General features: G+C 45.1%; 1 protein-coding gene across 3 annotated transcripts in view; it reads right to left on the reverse strand.

Moving 5' to 3' along the window:
- LOC144679568 (uncharacterized) overlaps window positions 1-18,097 on the reverse strand; it is a 237,123-nt gene that overhangs the window by 101,056 nt on the left and 117,970 nt on the right. For all 3 annotated transcript variants that reach the window (XM_078540072.1, XM_078540074.1, XM_078540073.1), the window contains exon 8: window positions 5,682-5,820. In XM_078540072.1, coding sequence (XP_078396198.1) covers window positions 5,682-5,820 — 139 coding nt within the window. The remainder of the gene's footprint in view (window positions 1-5,681; window positions 5,821-18,097) is intronic.

Raw genomic sequence — 18,097 nt, forward strand, 5'->3', positions numbered from 1 at the left:
CGGCGAGCGAGGCCCACCCCCACACACCGACCAGAAGGTTCAAACCATAGATTTAAGCAAACCCCTAGCAAAGCACACTCTGGACAGTCAAATTCAAAATCAGTTTCTTTCAGCTCTGGGTCCTTGCAGACAGTGGCTTGAGGCTTACAGGCTGGGGGCTTTAGATCTTAGAATCCCTCCTTTTTTACCAACAGTCTTCTCTTCCTTTGTGCCTCTTTGAATGCAAATTCTCATTGTATCACTAGGCTTTTTGAACTTTACCTCTCCTAATGAGAAAACCCTTTCATAACACCAATTTTATTAGTAAGCTTTGGAAAAAGTAAACACGTTGTTTTGCTTTTTTCTGGCTAGGTGTAATATTTCACCGATTCTTTTGAATAGTTTATTTAAAAATGCAAATTGCCCCCTTTACGCTTCATCTTGCAACTTCCCTCTATTTACCTAATTAACATTTCAAACCTACTTCTCTTCTATACATCAAAGCCTCTAGACCAGTTGGCTTTAACCCAAGTAAGGCGCACATATACACACACACAGACACCACTAGAACTAGTTCAAAGGGGGATATATACAGGTTGTAAAAAGGTGTAAGGAAGTGAGGCAAAGATAGGGTAAGTTTGTTTTTACAAGTCTAAGAGCCAAAGTAAAGAATGATTTAATCAATTCTGGGAAGAAAGCATTTCTGAAGAGACTGGTTGAAACAATAGAGAGATCAAAGGGAAAGAACTACTGAAGCCTATGTGAGGGGGTACTCCCAAAAGACAGCAGGGTAGATGGTAGCAGAACTCCAAGAAGATAGTGTGAAAAAGGCCAGATCTGAAGATCAAGTTGCTGTCAGCCTCAGAGGACACCCCAAGGGAAAAAGGCACGATGTGGTAAAAATTACTGTAATTCTATAGATTTTAGAATCTATAAGGATAGTTGCTGAACAGAAAAGGGAAATGCTGGCTTTGGGCTTTGAGGGTAGATAAGATTTGTGGAACTGTTTTGAAGTACTATTTACTGTGTAAAGCCTTTCTTCTGTTTAAGTGTAATTGTGCTTTTTTTTCCTTTATTCTTTTAATAAATGTTTACTGTACTATAAAATCATCACAAGTGGTCAGGGACATCATTTCCTGATTTCAGAACTTCTCCTCATACTATACAAATTGCAAAAAATGTTGTGGTCGCTGTTCAAGTTTCCCTCTGGGATTTGGGCAGCTCGGCATTTACCATCAGCCATAGCAATATGTAAAAAGAAAAAGATTAGTAAAGGCAAATGTAGGCGATGACTAGTTGGGTGCCCACAGCAGTCAGTGCTTGGGCCTCAGCTATTCAGAATATATATCAATAATTTGGGTGAGGGAACTAGATATAATATTTCCAAATTTGCTGGTGACACAAAACTAGGCGGGAATGTGAGTGGTGAGAATGATGTAAAAAGGCTTCAAGGCGATTTAGACAATTTGAGTGAGTGGGTAAATACATGGCAGATGCAGTGTAATATGGATAAGTGTGAAGTTATCCACCTTGGTAGGAAAAACAGAATGGCAGAGTGTTATTTAAATAGTGATATATTGGGAAATGTTGACGTACAAAGGGGCCTGGGTGTCCTTGTACATCCGAACTGCAGCATCTGCAGTTCGGAAGGCAAATGGTATGTTGGCCTTCATTGCAAAAGGATTTGAGTACAGGAGCAAGAATGTCTTACTGCAGCTGTACAGGGCCTTGGTGAGACCACACCTGGAGTACTGTGTTCAGTTTTGGTCTCCTTACCCCAGAAAGCATATACTTGCCATTGAAGGAGTGCAGTGACTAGGCCTCTATTCACTGGAGTTTAGAAGAAAGAGATGGGATCTCATTGAAACGTATAAAATTCTGACAGGGCTGGACAGACTGGATGCAGGGATCATGTTCCCCCTGGCTAGGGGTGGGGTCCAGAAAAAGGGTCACAGTCTCAGGGACATGGGGTAGGTCATTTAGGACAGAGATGAGGATACATTTGTTCACTCAGAGGGTGGTGAATCTGTGGGATTCTCTACCACAGAAGGCTGTAGAGGCTAAGTCACTGAATATTTTTAAGAAGGAAATAGATAGATTTCTAGACACTAAAGGAGTCAAGGTATATGGGGGGAGCAGGAGTGTGGCGTTGAAATAGAGGATCGATCAAGATCATATTGAATGGTGGAGCAGGCTTGAAGGGCCGAATGGCCTACTCCTGCTCCTATTTTCTACATTTTCATGATTAGCAAGCAGGACCTCAAGGGACTCCTGCACTACCGGCCTGGTTCTCTGGGATGTTCGCAACCTTACATACACAGTAAAGGGGATAGAAAAGAGAGTTTTACAACTATGGATAACAACAGTAAATGAACCACAGAAATGTGATTTCCAGCTTCAGCAAAAGTGCATTTTAAAATAGCAAAGAATAAAGTTTGATGTACAGATTTAATTTCTTTCATGTCTTATTGACATGTTAACATAAATAAAAAACTCTTGAAAATGAACGTGACCCCAGATACCAGCAAAAACTAGCAGCTGTCACATGAAGTATATAATGGCACATATAAGGTTGCACATTATAGATCAACGTTAATACATCATATAAATATGAAAACCTGTGTTTTTGAAGTACTGTGTAAAAATGTTTTTATTTTACATACCAATGTAGATTTCAGCCAAGCTGTCCATATTCCTTGGTGGCAGAAGACTGAGTGAGGGCACACACACATACACACACCTCTTCCCAACACCCCTCCAACAGCTTTTCAGCAACACTAAGATTCCATAGAGCTGCACAAGCACTAATTCAACGCAACCAGCCAAACCCCGGGCTCCCCCACCCCTCCAGCCGAACACTGCGGGAAACTCGGGCTCCACCGGTTCCTGCTGCCGCCCATCCCCTCTCACGCCGAAAATTTGGCCTCCAATGTCCCCTCCTCATTCCATCGCCAGACAAACCTCGTGAATACTCAGGATCTGCTGCTCCCTCTTCTTCTTCCCTGCATGCACCACACCCCCCCCACCTCTTGCCGAACACCAAAACCCCATCAAACGGCCAGCAGGGGAGCGTACCTTCCTGGTGGAATGAGTGGATGAGTGACAGCAGTAGGGTCCTGACTGGCACAAGGCTAAGCTGTGGCAGTTGACGTTCAAGTCCAGGCATGAGCCCCAGTGGGGCTCCTCACTCTGGAGTTCAACTAAATTCAGGCATCATCTAAATGCTCAAGATCAAGGTCAAATGCACGAAAAATTATGGAGAGGCGGAGGTCAGAAGATAATTTCCAAAGGTGGAATTCTATATTTGAAGTGAGAAATCCACCAAATGGAGGAAATTTCTCATCCCTGCATTTGTAACTCCTCAGCTACTGAAGCAATCTATGTCCGCATGCAGCAAGACCTTGACAAAAAACATTCACACTTTGGCTAATAAGCGGCAAGTGGCATTCACATCACACAAGTGCCAGGCAATGACCAGCTCCACCAAGAGAGAATCTAACCAGCTCCTTTGACATTCAAAAGCATTTTCATCGCTGAATCTGCAACTATTAACATCCTGGGGATTACCATTGATCAGAATCTTTACTGGACCAGCCACACAAAGTGGCTACAAGAGCAGCTCAGGAGCTGAGAATTGTTGGGAAGTAACTCACCTCCATACTTCCCAACTCTCACCCACCACCTAAAAGGCACAAGTCTGATTAAATACTCAAGAGTCATTGAGTACAAAAGCAGGCAAGTTATGCTGAACCTTTATAATTTTTTGGCTGTGGCCACAACAAGAATATTGCATCCAGTTCTAGTCAGCACACTTTAGGAAACATGTGAGGGTCCTTGAGAGGATGCAGAGCACATTTACCAGAACGGATCCAGGGATGAGGGGTTCAGCCTACTAAGCTAGGCTGAAGAACCTGGAGCTGTTTTTCTTGACATTAAGGAGATTGAGGGGGATTTGATAGAGGTGTACAAGTTTATGGCAGGTTTGAATGAGGTAGACAAAGCAAAGCCATTTCTATTGCCGATAGCATAAGGGTTAGGCAACACAGATTTAAGGTTTTGGTCAAGAGAATCAGGGGTTATCCGAGAAAGAACTTCTTTATGCCGTGAGTGTTAATGACTTGGAACTTTCTGCCTACAACAGTGGTGGGAACGGAGACAATGAATGATTTCAAAAAGAAATTGGACAAGCATCTGAGGGAAATAAACTTGCTGGCCTATGGGGATAAAGCAAGGAATGGGACTAATTGGATTGCTCTACAAAAAGTTAGCATAGACTCAATGAGCCAAATGACTTTCTTCTGTGCTATAGTTTTTTTTCATTCATGGGATGTAAGATCGCTGGCTAGGCCAGAATTTATTGCCCATCCCTAAAGTCCTTGTTCAGAAGGCATTTAACAGTCAACCACATTGCAGGTGGGTCTGGAGTCACATGTAGGACAGACCAGGTGAGGACAGTAAATTTCCTTCCCTAAAGGACATTAGTGAGCCAGATGGGTTTTTACAACAATTTGTAATGGTGGTCACCATCAAACTTTTAATTCCAGATTTTTGTTGAATTCAAATTTCTCCATCTGCCGTGGAGGGTTTTGAACCTGGGTCCCCGGAACACTAGTCCAGTGATAATACCACTACTATGCAACTGCCTCCCTGTTATCACTTTATGACTGTAACTTAAAAAACACTCAGGAAGTTCAACACCATCCAAGACAAAGCAGCGAGCTTGTTTGGCATGGTAACCACCACCACCTTAAACATTCACTCTCCTTCTGCTGCCAGTGCACAGAGGCAGCAGTATACAAGGTGCACTAGCGTAATTCATTGAAGCTCCTTCAATAGCACTTTGTAAACATTCACCCTCTACCACCTGGAAGGACAAAAGCAGTAGGTGCATGGGAACACCAGGATCTGCAAGTTCCCCTCCCAAGTCTTCACTGTTGCTGGGTTAAAATTTTGCAAATCCATCCCTAACAGCGCTGTGGATTTAACTGACCCAGGGCTGCAGACATTCCAGCAGGTGGCTCACAGGTAGTTCAAGGGTAGCAAGGGATAGATAATAAACACTGGCCTTGTCAGAGATGCTCATATCCCAAGAATGATTAAAAAAAAAACTCACACCCTTGGACTCGTAAAGTGACCTTCCAGTTTGGACTATAATTCAATTAAAAGCTGTAAATCCAGTGCTTCTGGTCTAATAAGAATTGTTTTGTAGACTTCAGGATGGTTTATGGAAAAGATCTGTCAGGCATCCATCAGTCACTATTATTTTTCCCCTCTTCAGATGATAATTAATCACTGAGATTTAAAAAAAACAAATGTCCTAGTACAGCTCAAGTTCACAGGATTCTGTTTCTTCATTTGTTACATACCATGCTGGCATACGGAAATACACTGGGTTCATTTTACAATTCTCCTCAATTTTCTTTCTATTTAATGCCCCTCCAATTTTACACCACAATTTCGAATTATGCAGTTAAGTGCTGTGCTTATTTTGTCATTAGCAGAAGCATCGAGCATCATGTTACTATGGAAATCAGCTCTGACTAAGTGGATACGCAATTGTCTAACAACAGCTTTGGAAACCAGTGACATCAATCTTGCCATGACACATTTACACAACAGCAGATTTACAATGCTCAAGGATTTGTGATATTCATGAATAAATATGCCCTATTGTGTATGTGAACATAAAATTGACTGCTTACCTGTCTTCTCATAAAATCCTCAGAAATATTCGCTCCCATGACTGGGGGCTGCATCAGCCCTGAGATTAAAAGCATTCTATTTAAACCAACAGCAGCAGAGAACTGGCGGGTCTGATGATACGAGAGCAGTTCTTCATACCTGGAAAATAGGTAAACAAGATAAAGAAAGCAATCTTACTGAGATTCATCACGGTGAGGACATCAATGATGAGCCAATTTGTCTTCAGTTTTGGTAGTTAGCAGTGACATCGAAGGCAAGATGCTCTTTATACTGTTCAACAATGTTATTTTTCTACTCCAACTGGTTTCCTTAATCCTTTGTCCTGACACAGTGTCACATATTAAGATTGTTAAGGCACACCACCCAGCTGGTTCACCTTCATGTGTGACTGAACAGACTGCTAAGCAGCTGTTTTCCCAGCAGACACAATTCGTATCCTATCCTCAATTTGCCGTATACACAAACAGGCTTCACTAATTACTAATCAGTCACTGGTTACGAATCACGAATGCAAACTTTGGTCTATTTCTCCCTAGTTCAGCCCAAGGACTGGAGGCTAACTGTAGCATTTCCATCTTTTTCTCCCAGATGAGATTACCAAATTCAGCATAGGCCAGCCATTAAACCTGCTACTGTTTTGGTGAGTGTCATGTTATGCAATGCCACCTGAGGGAAAGGTGTCTTGGGAAAAATAAGAGTACAAACCAGTATTAATTTTTCCAGTCACCAAATCAACTGTGTTTGTCACAAACATGAGGAGCCTTAATGATGGCAAATTGTGCTGTAGACTAAGGTTGAATCGTCTCAGAATTGCACTAAGTGCAGTAGCGGGCGTGAGAAGCAACCCTTTACCTGCCAGCCACTGTATCGTCCGCTTCCCGGCATGTCCCACCTCATTAATAATTCGCAGGAAACACACATCGCTGGCGGGCAGGCTCGGGTTTGCCTGCCACACTGTGACCTCAGTGCTTCATCGCTCCGCCATACTTAAAGCACACCAAAGTGCAGCCTACTTCTTGTCTACAGGCCAGGGCTGTTCCAGGCTACAGATGGCCCCGAAAGCATAGGTGACGGCAGCCCTCAAATTTAATTATGCCTCTCTGGGGCGCCTGCTGAATGCAGTGGAAGGCTGCCTCAAACTCCTCTACCTCCGTTCAGGCCACAGAAGGCCCTCCAGAGTCACCAAACCGGCCTGGGAGGTGGTGGCAGCGGCGGTCAGCACCAACAAAGCACAGGAGGTCAGCCGTCCAATGCAGTAAGAGAATGAATGGTCTCATCTGTTCCACCAGGGTAAGTCAACCACCTCATCACTCTCAACTCACACTCCCAAAGGGATCTCACATCTCAAGGGACAACACCACTAACTCTCTCACACACCCTCACATCTCCATAAGGCTCATACCCTCTGGAACTCATCACCCTCCATGGCTCTGCTTATCACACAAACATTCCACGCATCCTTATCACCTTCCGTGGCACGTGCCCTGCTCACACTCTCTCCATCTGTTTTCATGCGGGAGAAGCTGGCTCACAACAGGACGGTGAGGTCAGTGGCAAACACCCATGTGAGGGTCCTGCACCACATCAGCCCTCTCTCAAGCAACTGAATGTGCTCTCGGCCATGCACTAATTATCTCCACTTTGGTTCACAGGAAGCTCTGTCAAGCGACCGGCATCCACAGCCAGCCAGTCCCTCAGCTCGATCCAGGTCCTCACCTCCAGCGAAGAACATGTCCTCTGTTGAAGAGGTGGAGATAAGCACCCTGGAAGACCCATCACAGCACTTACCCACACCCTCCACCAGCGCAGAGACACACCTCAGTGGGACCTAGATATACAGCAGGCTCAGGTTCACAATCTGGTGGTCACCGCAAGGACTCGTGTCTGCAGCAGGAGGAGGCAGATTCAGCCGAGCTCCCTGGCACTCGGAGAACTGCTGGAGAGGAAGCATGTCAGGCCTGAGTCAGATGAACAGCCTCTGGATTCGGCCTTCCAACTCATCGTGGAGAAGGTGGGAAAACATCACACAGAGCTGTTGGAAGCCCTAAACAGAGTGGCACGCGAGTTGGAGCAGTGCATCCACCTGATCTCTGATGATGTGGTGCCCACATGTAAGTCTCCATGGGAAGAATGGCAGATGTCATGGAGACCCTGGTCCAGCAGAACGCTCAGATGCGCACAAACCTACACACCACTGCAGTAGCCACGGGTGAGTTCCTACAGTGGCAACACGAGGGGGAAGCAGGGCATTCAATGTCCCTCCAGGTGCTCTTTCCCCTCAAGGAGTCAGGCCGGGGCTCTCGGGCACCTGAAGGGAGGAGGAGAGATAGCTGAACACCCCTGGGTCATCCACTCAGGAATCTCAGCGGCTGTCCACTCCCTCCGAGTTCCCTTTGCCTTTGACAGCCCTCAACCTTGTCCTCTCCCCCCATTACACTTCCCTCCCTCACTATACTCCCTCCTCCCCCGGACACCTTCTCCCTCTGAAACGCCCTCTCTTAAACTTTCTTGCCCCCTTACAGCTACCTCCCCACTTGCAGCATTTGCCCACGTTACACTTTCCCCCTTCGGACCCCCTCCTACCCCAATATCCAATACTTGCTCCCCCCCGCCAACCTTACCACCCGGCTGACACATTTGGCCCGCCCCACTGACACATTCGCCCTCCCCAACCGGACCCCACCCCAACACCTTCGCCTCCCCACTCCCAATATCACCCCCCGACACCTTTGCTTCCCCCCACCGACCTCGCCCATCGACACCCTCACCACCCCACTCCCAATCTCACTCCCCGAACCTTTGTTTCCCCCCTCCCGACCTCGCCCATCGACACCTTCGACATGCCCCCTCCCAAACACACCCCCCAACACCTTCGCACACCACTCTCAACCTCACCCCCCCAACACCTTTGCCTCCCCCTCCCAACCTCACCCGCTACACCTTTGCCTCTCCCCTCACAACCTCACCCCCCCGACACCTTTGCCTCCCTCTCCCAACCTCACCCGCTACACCTTTGCCTCTCCCCTCCCAACCTCACCCCCCCCCGACACCTTTGCCTCCCCCTCCCAACCTCACCCGCTACACCTTTGCCTCTCCCCTCCCAACCTCACCCGCTACACCTTTGCCTCTCCCCTCCCAACCTCACCCGCTACACCGTTGCCTCTCCCCTCCCAACCTCACCCGCTACACCTTTGCCTCTCCCCTCCCAACCTCACCCGCTACACCTTTGCCTCTCCCCTCCCAACCTCACCCGCTACACCTTTGCCTCTCCCCTCCCAACCTCACCCGCTACACCTTTGCCTCTCCCCACCCAACCTCACCCGCTACACCTTTGCCTCTCCCCTCCCAACCTCACCCGCTACACCTTTGCCTCTCCCCTCCCAACCTCACCCGCTACACCTTTGCCTCTCCCCTCCCAACCTCACCCGCTACACCTTTGCCTCTCCCCTCCCAACCTCACCCGCTACACCTTTGCCTCTCCCCTCCCAACCTCACCCGCTACACCTTTGCCTCTCCCCTCCCAACCTCACCCGCTACACCTTTGCCTCTCCCCTCCCAACCTCACCCCCGCCACCTTTGCCTCTCCCCTCCCAACCTCACCCCCGCCACCTTCGCCTTCCCCCTCCCAACCTCTCCCCTCAACACCTTCGCCTTCCCCCTCCCAACCTCTCCCCTCAACACCTTCGCCTTCCCCCTCCCAACCTCTCCCCTCAACGCCTTCGCCTTCCCCCTCCCAACCTCTCCCCTCAACATCTTCGCCTTCCTCCTCCCAACTTCTCTCTTCAACACGCTTGCTCCCCCTGTACCAACCTCACCCCGACACCTTCGCCACCCCATTCCCAACTTCACCCCGGCACCTTTACCCTCCCCAACCTCACCCGTCCATCACCTTCGCCCTCGCATCCCAACCTCACCCTGACACCTTTATCTCCCATCCCAACCTCACACACTAACTGCTTAGCCTCCCCCCCTCCCAACCTCACCCCCAACACCTTCACCTCCCCGTCCCACCCCGACACCTTCGCCTCCCCCCAACATCTTCGCCCCTCCCCTCCAAACCTCACTGCCTGACACCTTTGTCCTCCGTTCCAACCTCACCCCAATATCTTCACCGCGCCACTCCCGACCTTACCCCCCCGATACCTTTAGCACCCCTCCCAACCTCACCCTAACGTCTTTTTTTAAAAATTGATTCATGGGATGTGGGTTTCGCTGGCTGGGCCAGCATTTGTTGACCATCCCGATTTGCCCTTGAGGTGGTGGTGGGGAGCTGTCTTCTTAAACCGCTGAAGTCCATGTGGTGTAGGTACACCCACAGTGCTGTAAGGAATGGGGTTCCAGGAGGAACTCCTATTTCTCCCCCCGAGTTCCCCTCTGCTGAATTCTCACCATCCCCTCCCGCCCGCCATGACACTCGCCGCAAATGGGGGCAGACGGAATCTCACGGGGGCTTGACTCTGACTTCTGCAGCAACTTGAGCTAAATGTCTCTCTTTCACCTTTTTCTCCAATGTTCATATTCATCAGCTACAACTTTTGGTATCAATGTAATATTTTTACCCCTTGGCCTGATCTAATGTGCTTTCATTCCATACTCTCCTTTAAATCTGCCATCATCATCCATCCCCTTAATTAAACAACTCTTGTCCACACCATCCCTGCAAACCTAACAACCCATCTCCAACCTCCCTTTCCTCTCCAAAATTCCTGAACATATTGTCACCTCCCAAATCCATTCCCATTTTACCTCGAACTCCCATGTTTGAATCCCTCCAATCAGCTTTCCGCCTCTGCCACAGTACCGAAATGGCTCTCATCAAAGTCACAAATAACATGCTATGGGACTAGGAAAAAATGTAAACTTTCCCTCCTCATCCTTCTAGATCCTGCTGTAACCTGTGACATAATTGGCCACATCATGCTCCTCCCAACACCTCTCCACTGTTGTCTAGCTTAGTGCAATGCATTCACACGAACACCATATAAATTAGGAGCAGGGGTGGGCCATTCAGCCCCTCAAGCCTGCTCTGCCATTCAATACAATCATGGCTAATATGATTGTGGCCTCAAACCCACTTTCCTCCCTACCCACCCCTATGAAAATATGATTACATATCATAGTTAACTGAGAAGATGACCTGGCGTGCTAAGAAGATATTTTTCAACTCATATGAACAAGGCACTGGATACACTACAGGGAGATGGGGGTCATAGTGGTAATGTCATTGCATCAGTAATCCAGGGGCCCAAGCTAATCCTCTGGGGTCATGAGTTCAAATCCGGCTATGGCAGCTGGTGGAATTTAAATTCAATTAATCAAATCTGGAATTGAAAGCTAGTCTCAGTAATAGTTAAAACACATTTGCTTCACCAATGTACTCTAAGGAAGGAAATCTGCCATCCTTAATCAGTGTGACCTACATGTGACTCCAGATCCACAATAATGTGGTTGACTCTTAACTGTCCTCTGAAATGGCCTAGCAAGACATTTAGTTCAAGGACAACTTGAGACTGGCAACAAATGCTGGCCTTGCAAGTGATGCCCACATCTCATATATTAAAAAAAAAATTAAAATACCTGCAGGGTTGTAGTATTACCAACTTGCCAAGCTGGCAGAATCCTGAAGAACATAGTTTGCAGGCTGGGTTTGTGGCACGAAGTGAAAACCAATGGGAGGGAATAACCTTTTTTCCATATTCGTTCATGGGATGTGTGTCGCTGGCTAGGCCAGCATTTATTGCCCATCCCCAGCTGCCCTTGAGAAAGTCATGGTGAGCTGCCTTCTTGAACCGTTGTAGTCTATGTGGCGTAGATACACACACAGTGCTATGAGGGAGAGTGTTCCAGGATTTTGACCCAGCAACAGTAGTGAAGGAACGGCAGTATAGTTCCAAGTTGGGAATGTGTGTGCCTTGAAGGGGAATTTGCAGTTGGTGGTGTTCCCATGTATCTGCTATCCTTGTCCTTCTAGATGGTGTGGTCATGGGTTTGGAAGGGGCTGTCTGAGGAGTGTTGCCGAGTTCCTGCATGCATCTTGTAGATGGTACATGCCGCTATCGCAGTGTGTCGGTAGTGGAGGGAGTGAATGTTTGTGGAAAGGGTGCCAATCAAGCGGGCTGCTTTGTCCTGGATGGTGTCAAGCTTCTTGAGTGTTGTTGGAGCTCACGCATCCAGACAAGTGAAGAGTATTCCAGCACACTGCTAACTTCTGCCTTGTAAAGTGGACAAGCTTTGGTGGGGCCAGGAGGGGAATTGCTCGCCGCAGGATTCCTAACCTCTGACTTACTCTTGTAACCAGAGTGTTTACATGGCTAGTCCAGTTCAGTTTCTGGTCAACGGTAATCCCCAGTATGTGGATAGTGGGAGATTCAGCAAATGGTAATGCCATTGAATGTCAATGGGTGATGGCTAGATTCTCAGTTGTTGGAGATAGTCATTGCCTAGCACTTGTATGGTGCGAATGTTAATTGCCACTTGTCAGCCCAAGCCTGGATATTGTCTAGGTCTTGCTGCAATTGATCATGGACTGCTTCAGTATCTGTGAAGTCACAAATGGTGAACATTGCGCAATCATTAGTAAACATCCCCACTGGCCTTGTGATAGAAGGAAAGTCATTGATGAAGCACCCGAAGATGGTTGGGCCGAGGACACTACCCTGAGGAACTCCTGCAGAGATGTCCTGGGACTGAGGCGGTTGACCTCTAACAACCACAACCATCTACCTTTGTGCTAGGTATGATTCCAACCAGTGGGGAGTTTTGCCCCTGAACATAAAGGGGGAGTCAGAGGAGCCAAGGAAAATGTTTGCATCTTGCAGGAGTCTATAGGTAAATACTACTGGGGATATTATATTTTTATTGACCCAAAGCAAAGACAATGTGGAAACATGAAATATTTTATATTTGAGAGGGTTTGAGTTTCAAAAGGGTGCGAGAACAATGGGGCTGGGATGAAAGGTAAAAAAGTATATTCGAGTTACTGTGGATAGCTGGAGTTAGCTAGTGAGCTGGATAGCTGTTAAGCTGGAGGTGACTGGAGATAGCAGAAGTTGTTTGAGCTCATGAGATAGCTGGAGCTCTGGGCTGGAAATGGAAAGCATTCTGAATCACCTATCCAGTCAAGTCAGAAAAGTCTTGGGCTACAGCAAGCAGATTTATACTGAAGTGAATTCTATCATAAAGTAGAAGAGGGTAAAGGTCACCTTCATTGATGCTGCAGCAGTTGTCTGTGTAATATTACTGCATTTCTTTCATATTTAAACATCTATAAGGGAGTGTTGCCTGGAAGGTGTTTATTTGTGGGTTTGATCAAGTGGTGAGTTTTTGGGGGGAATGTTTTGTAAGACTAACCTTAATTGTGTAACTGTGATCTTGTGTGCTTAAGTTTTCTTGTTTTTGTTTATAAAACTTTTACTTGTAATTTTAAAAAACCTAAAAGTTTTACTGGACCTCCAGCTGGTGAGATTGGTATGACTTCTTTTCGTTATCAGAATACAAAAAAAAAGGCTGTGGTCTGTAAGCCAAGTTTCCATCTGGGATTTGGCTTGCACAGCAATCAACACCAGCTGTGGTCATAGTAAATTTGGGGCTTTTTGCGGGATTATTATAATTCCTTGATTAGGTTGGAGCTTGTGAATCCAAGGGAAATGAGTACGAGAACGCTGAACTCAGGTTGAGGGGTTTTAAAAGGTTAGACTGCAAGATGATTTTAGCAATTGCTGCAACTTTTCTGGGAGTGGAAGATGTATTTGTGGAATATTTGAAATCTCTGACTAAACTCAGTTGAAAGAATTAGCAGAGAAAGTGCAGGTGGAGATAAAAGTGGAATTTTGTAAGGCTGATATGGTTAAAATACTTACCCAGCATTTGAAGTTGGAGGAAGGGATACCTGAAACTAGTGTGTCACAGCTGGACGTAGTAAGACTTCAGCTGCAAATGAAGAAGCTTGAAGTTGAGTAAGCAAAAGAACTGAAACGAATTGAATTGGAAGAGAAAAATAAAATGAAAAAACCTGAGTTAGAAAGAAAAGAGAAAGAAAGAGAAATGACAATACTAGAAAAATAAAAGGGTAGATTAAATAAAGAAACTTCAATGGAAAAGAGAGGAGCAGGAAAAGGAAAAGATTACAAAAGATATAAATGCAAGAGCTTAAACTTGAACTTCAGAGAGAGAAGTTAGTAATTGAGGAAAGAGGGAAAGAGATAGGGAACTTCAGAGAGAAAGAAGCTAGACAGTATGAATTGTCTAAAGTGAACTTTAGAATCAAGGAAAATAGGAGAGATGGTGCTTTTGATTCCTGAGGAATTTGATTTAACTAAAAATCTTCAGTTAGTGCCTAAATTTACAGAGGATGGAGTTAAAAAATATTTGACCTCATTTGAAAAGGTAGCAATGAAATTGAATTGGCCAAGACCATCATGTTACAAAGTATTTTTTTCAGGTACAGCAATGAATGTGTATGCAAGCTTATCAGAGAAGCAGTCTGCAGATTACAAAACAGTAAAGGCGGCAATATTAAGTGCTTATGAGCTTGTTCTTGAAGCTAATCAGTTGAAGTTTAAGACATTAAGGAAAATACTTAATCAGACTTTTGCAAGAGAAAAATAAATTATGGAACCATAATGGGACCAATGGTTTAAGGCAGTAAAGTTGGATAAGCCTTGTGAAAATGTAAGAGAGGTAATGATTATGGAAAAATTTACAAATAACATTCCAATAAACATTAAGGTATATTTAGATGAGAGACAAAGCAAAAAAAATCAGGGAAGCTGCTGTTTTAGCCAATATGTATGATATTTTACACAAACAGTTAAGTGGAGGAAAAGGGTCATATGGTAATCAGCAGGGAAGCTGCAGATTTAGAAAACCTAGTAATGGTAAAAATGTTATGGGATACTGCTAGCTGTTGTCCAGAAGGGTTATCGCAAGAGAAAATATTAATTAAAGGAATCCATGGCAAAGTCAAACCTATTTTATTGTGTAAGGTAAATTTAAAAAGTGATTTGAAGACAGGAGAGGTGGTATACCAAGTAGTAATATCATCTGGGTACCGGAATGAAATTTTGAGAGTCGCTCATGAAATTCCAACGGCTGGACACTTGAGAATTAGGAAAACTCAAGTGAAGATACAAAAACATTTCTATAGGCCTGGACTATGTAAATATGTAATCAACTTCTGTCAAACATGTCAGGAAAGCCTCAGGGAGTGATTAAGCCTGCACCTTTAATTCCAATTCCAGCATTTGAGGAACCTTTTAACAGGGTCCTAATTGATTGTGTAGGACCCCTCCCTAAGACTAAAAGTGGAAATCAGTATTTACTGACAATCATGGATGTGTCCACAAGATTTCCAGAAGCAATACCTTTAGGAAAAATTACAGCAAAAGGTGATTGTAGAGGAGTTAACCAAATTCTTTACAAGATATGGATTACCAAAAGAAATCAGGGATCAAATTTTGTATCACAGCTGTTTAAGGAAGTAATGAACAGCCGAGGAATAAAGCAATTTAGGTCATCAGCCTATCACCACGAACCACAAGGTGCCTGAGAAAGGTGGCATCAGAATTTAAAGACTATGATTAAAATATATAGTCAAAACTATCCACATGATTGGGATTGAGGGATTCCATTCTTGTTATCTGCTATTAGGGACACCGTTAATGAGTCAACTGGGTTCAGTCCTTTCGAGTTAGTTTATGGTCATGAAGCGAGGGGACCATTTAAACTGATTCAGGAGAAATTAGTGAATAAGAGTTCTGAAACAAATCTCCTGGATTATGTGACAGAATTCAGGGAGAGAGTGATTAAGGGAAAGAGTGAATTAACGAGAAAACATTTAAAGATATCTCAACAAATGATGAAGGCAAAGGCAGGCAAGAGGCCAACGGCTCGTAGTATTGTGGCTGGGGATAAAGCGTTAGTATTGTTGCTAGTGTCAGGTGAACCATTGAAGGCAAGGTTTAGTGGACCTTATCAGATTGAAAAGAGACTACGTGAAGTAAACTACATAATAAGTACCCCAGATTGAAGGAAGAGGCAGCGAGTGTGCCACGTAAATATGCTCAAAAAATACTTCGACAGAGAATAGAAGGAGGGTGGTATCTGATTAAATTGTACAATGACAGAATGCTTAAGAATCTTGGTGTAATACTGGATTACCTTCCGGACTGATTTAAAAGAGCTATTGCAGTCACATAAAGCAATTTGTGGAAATAAACTGGGAAAAACAGATTTAGCTGTATATGATGTTGATGTGAGGAATTCAGAGTCAATAAGGCAATATCCATATAGATTAAATCCAGTGAAATTAGCTCAAGTGCGGAAAGAAAATAAATTTATGCTTCAAAATGACATCATGGAGCCCAGTCACAATAACTGGAGTTTACCTATTGTAATGGTGCCGAAACCGGGTGGATCACAAAGACTATGTATCGATTACTGGAAAGTGAATGCAGTAACAAATGATGATTCATATCCTATTCCACAATTAGAAGGTTGTATTGAGAAAGTAGGACAGTCAACATTTATCACAAAAATTGACTTGCTGTGAGGATATTGGCAATTATCCTTATCGGAAAGGGCAAAAGAGATATCAGCTTTATGACGCCGGATGGTCTATAGCTATGCAAAGTACTGCCTTTTGGTATGAAAAATGCACCAGCAACATTTCAGAGACTAACAAATAAAGTGACTGAGGGACTGAGCAATTGTGCTGTTTATATTGATGACTTAATAGCATTCAGTCAAACATGGAAATAACATTTACAACATTTAAAGGAACTGTTTGATTAACTACAGGGAGCCAGTTTAGTTGTGAATTTGGCTAAAAGTGAATTTTCAAAAGCGCAAGCTACATATTTAGGCCACACTGTTGGACACGGTCAAATGGCCCCATGAGATGCAAAAGTTAAAGCTATTGTGGAATTCCCAGTGCCTGAAATGAAATGGAAAGTTTTGAGATTTCTAGGCATGAGTGAATTTTATCTGAAATTCATGCCAAATTTCAACAGTGCCATTGCTGCGCTGTCTGAATGATTAAAAAAACAAAAAATTGCAATAGACGCAGAAGTGTCAGGATGCACTTGGCAGCTTGAAAGCTGTACTAACAACTAACAGATTTTGCAAAGCAGTTTAGGTTGGCTACTGATGCCAGTGATATCAGTACTGGTGCCGGGTAGATACCAGTGTTGTAGCTGTACTGGAACAACTTGGCTAGGGGCACAGGAAATTCTGGAGCACAAGCCTTCAGCACTATTGACGGAATACCGTCAGGTATTTTCAGTATCCAGTGCCTTCAGCCATTTCTTAATATCACAAGGAGTGAATCAAATTGGCTGAAGGCTAGGATCTGCGATGCCGGGGACATCCAGACGTGGTTGAGATGGATCATCCACTCAGCACTTCTGGCTGAAGTTTGTTGCAAATGCTTCAGCCTTATCTTGTGCACTGATGAGCTGGGTTCCTCCATTATTGTAGAGCCGCCTCCCCCTGTTAGTTGTTTAATGGTCCACCACCATTCACAACTAGATGTGGCAGATCTGCGGAGCTTAGGTCTGACCTGCTGGTTGTGGGATTGCTTGCCCTTGCCACCTTCAGTGCTTCCTCCAAGTGGTGTTCAACATGGAGGAGTACTGATTCATCAGCTGAGAAGTGGGGTGCAGTACATGGTAATCAGCAGGGAGGTTTCCTTGCCCATGTTTGACCTGATGCCAAGAGACTTCACAGGGTCCAGAGTTGATGTAGAGGGCTCCCAGGCTAACTTCCTCCCGACTGCATACCACTGTGCCGCCAGCTCTGCTGGATTTGTCCTATCCTTGGGTAGGACATAACCCAATGTTAACTAAACAGTTAAAAAGTAGCATTGGTGAGTATGGCTATGTCAGGCTGTTGCTTGACTAGTCTGTGGGACAACTCTTCCAACTTTGGCACAAGCCCCCAGATGTTAGTAAGGAGGACCTTGCAGGGTCAACAGAGCTGAGTTTGTCAGTGTTGTTTCCAATGCCTAGGTTGATGCTGGGTGGTTTCACTCTTTATACACTTTCTAGTGCTTGTGATACAGCTGAGTGGCTTGCTAAGCCATTTCAGAGGGCATTTATGAATCAACCACATTGCTGTGGGTCTGGAGTCAAATGTAGGCCAGACCAGGTAAGGACGGCAGATTTCCTTCCCTAATTGACATTAGTGAACCCGTTGGGGTTTTTTTTTATAGCAATCGATAACGGCTTCATGGTCATCATTAGAGTTTTAATTTCAGATTGTTTGAATTGAAATTCCACCATCTGCCATGGTGGGATTCACACCGGGGTCCCCAGAGCATTACCCTGTGTCTCTGGATTACTAGTCCAGTGACAATACACCACCACCTCCCCTACTTGATCTTGCCCGCACAAAGCTACCTACTGGAGATAGTATTGAT

The sequence above is a fragment of the Cetorhinus maximus genome, chromosome 4 (genome assembly GCF_964194155.1).
Source record: "Cetorhinus maximus chromosome 4, sCetMax3.hap1.1, whole genome shotgun sequence".
In the NCBI taxonomy this organism is placed as follows: domain Eukaryota; kingdom Metazoa; phylum Chordata; class Chondrichthyes; order Lamniformes; family Cetorhinidae; genus Cetorhinus; species Cetorhinus maximus.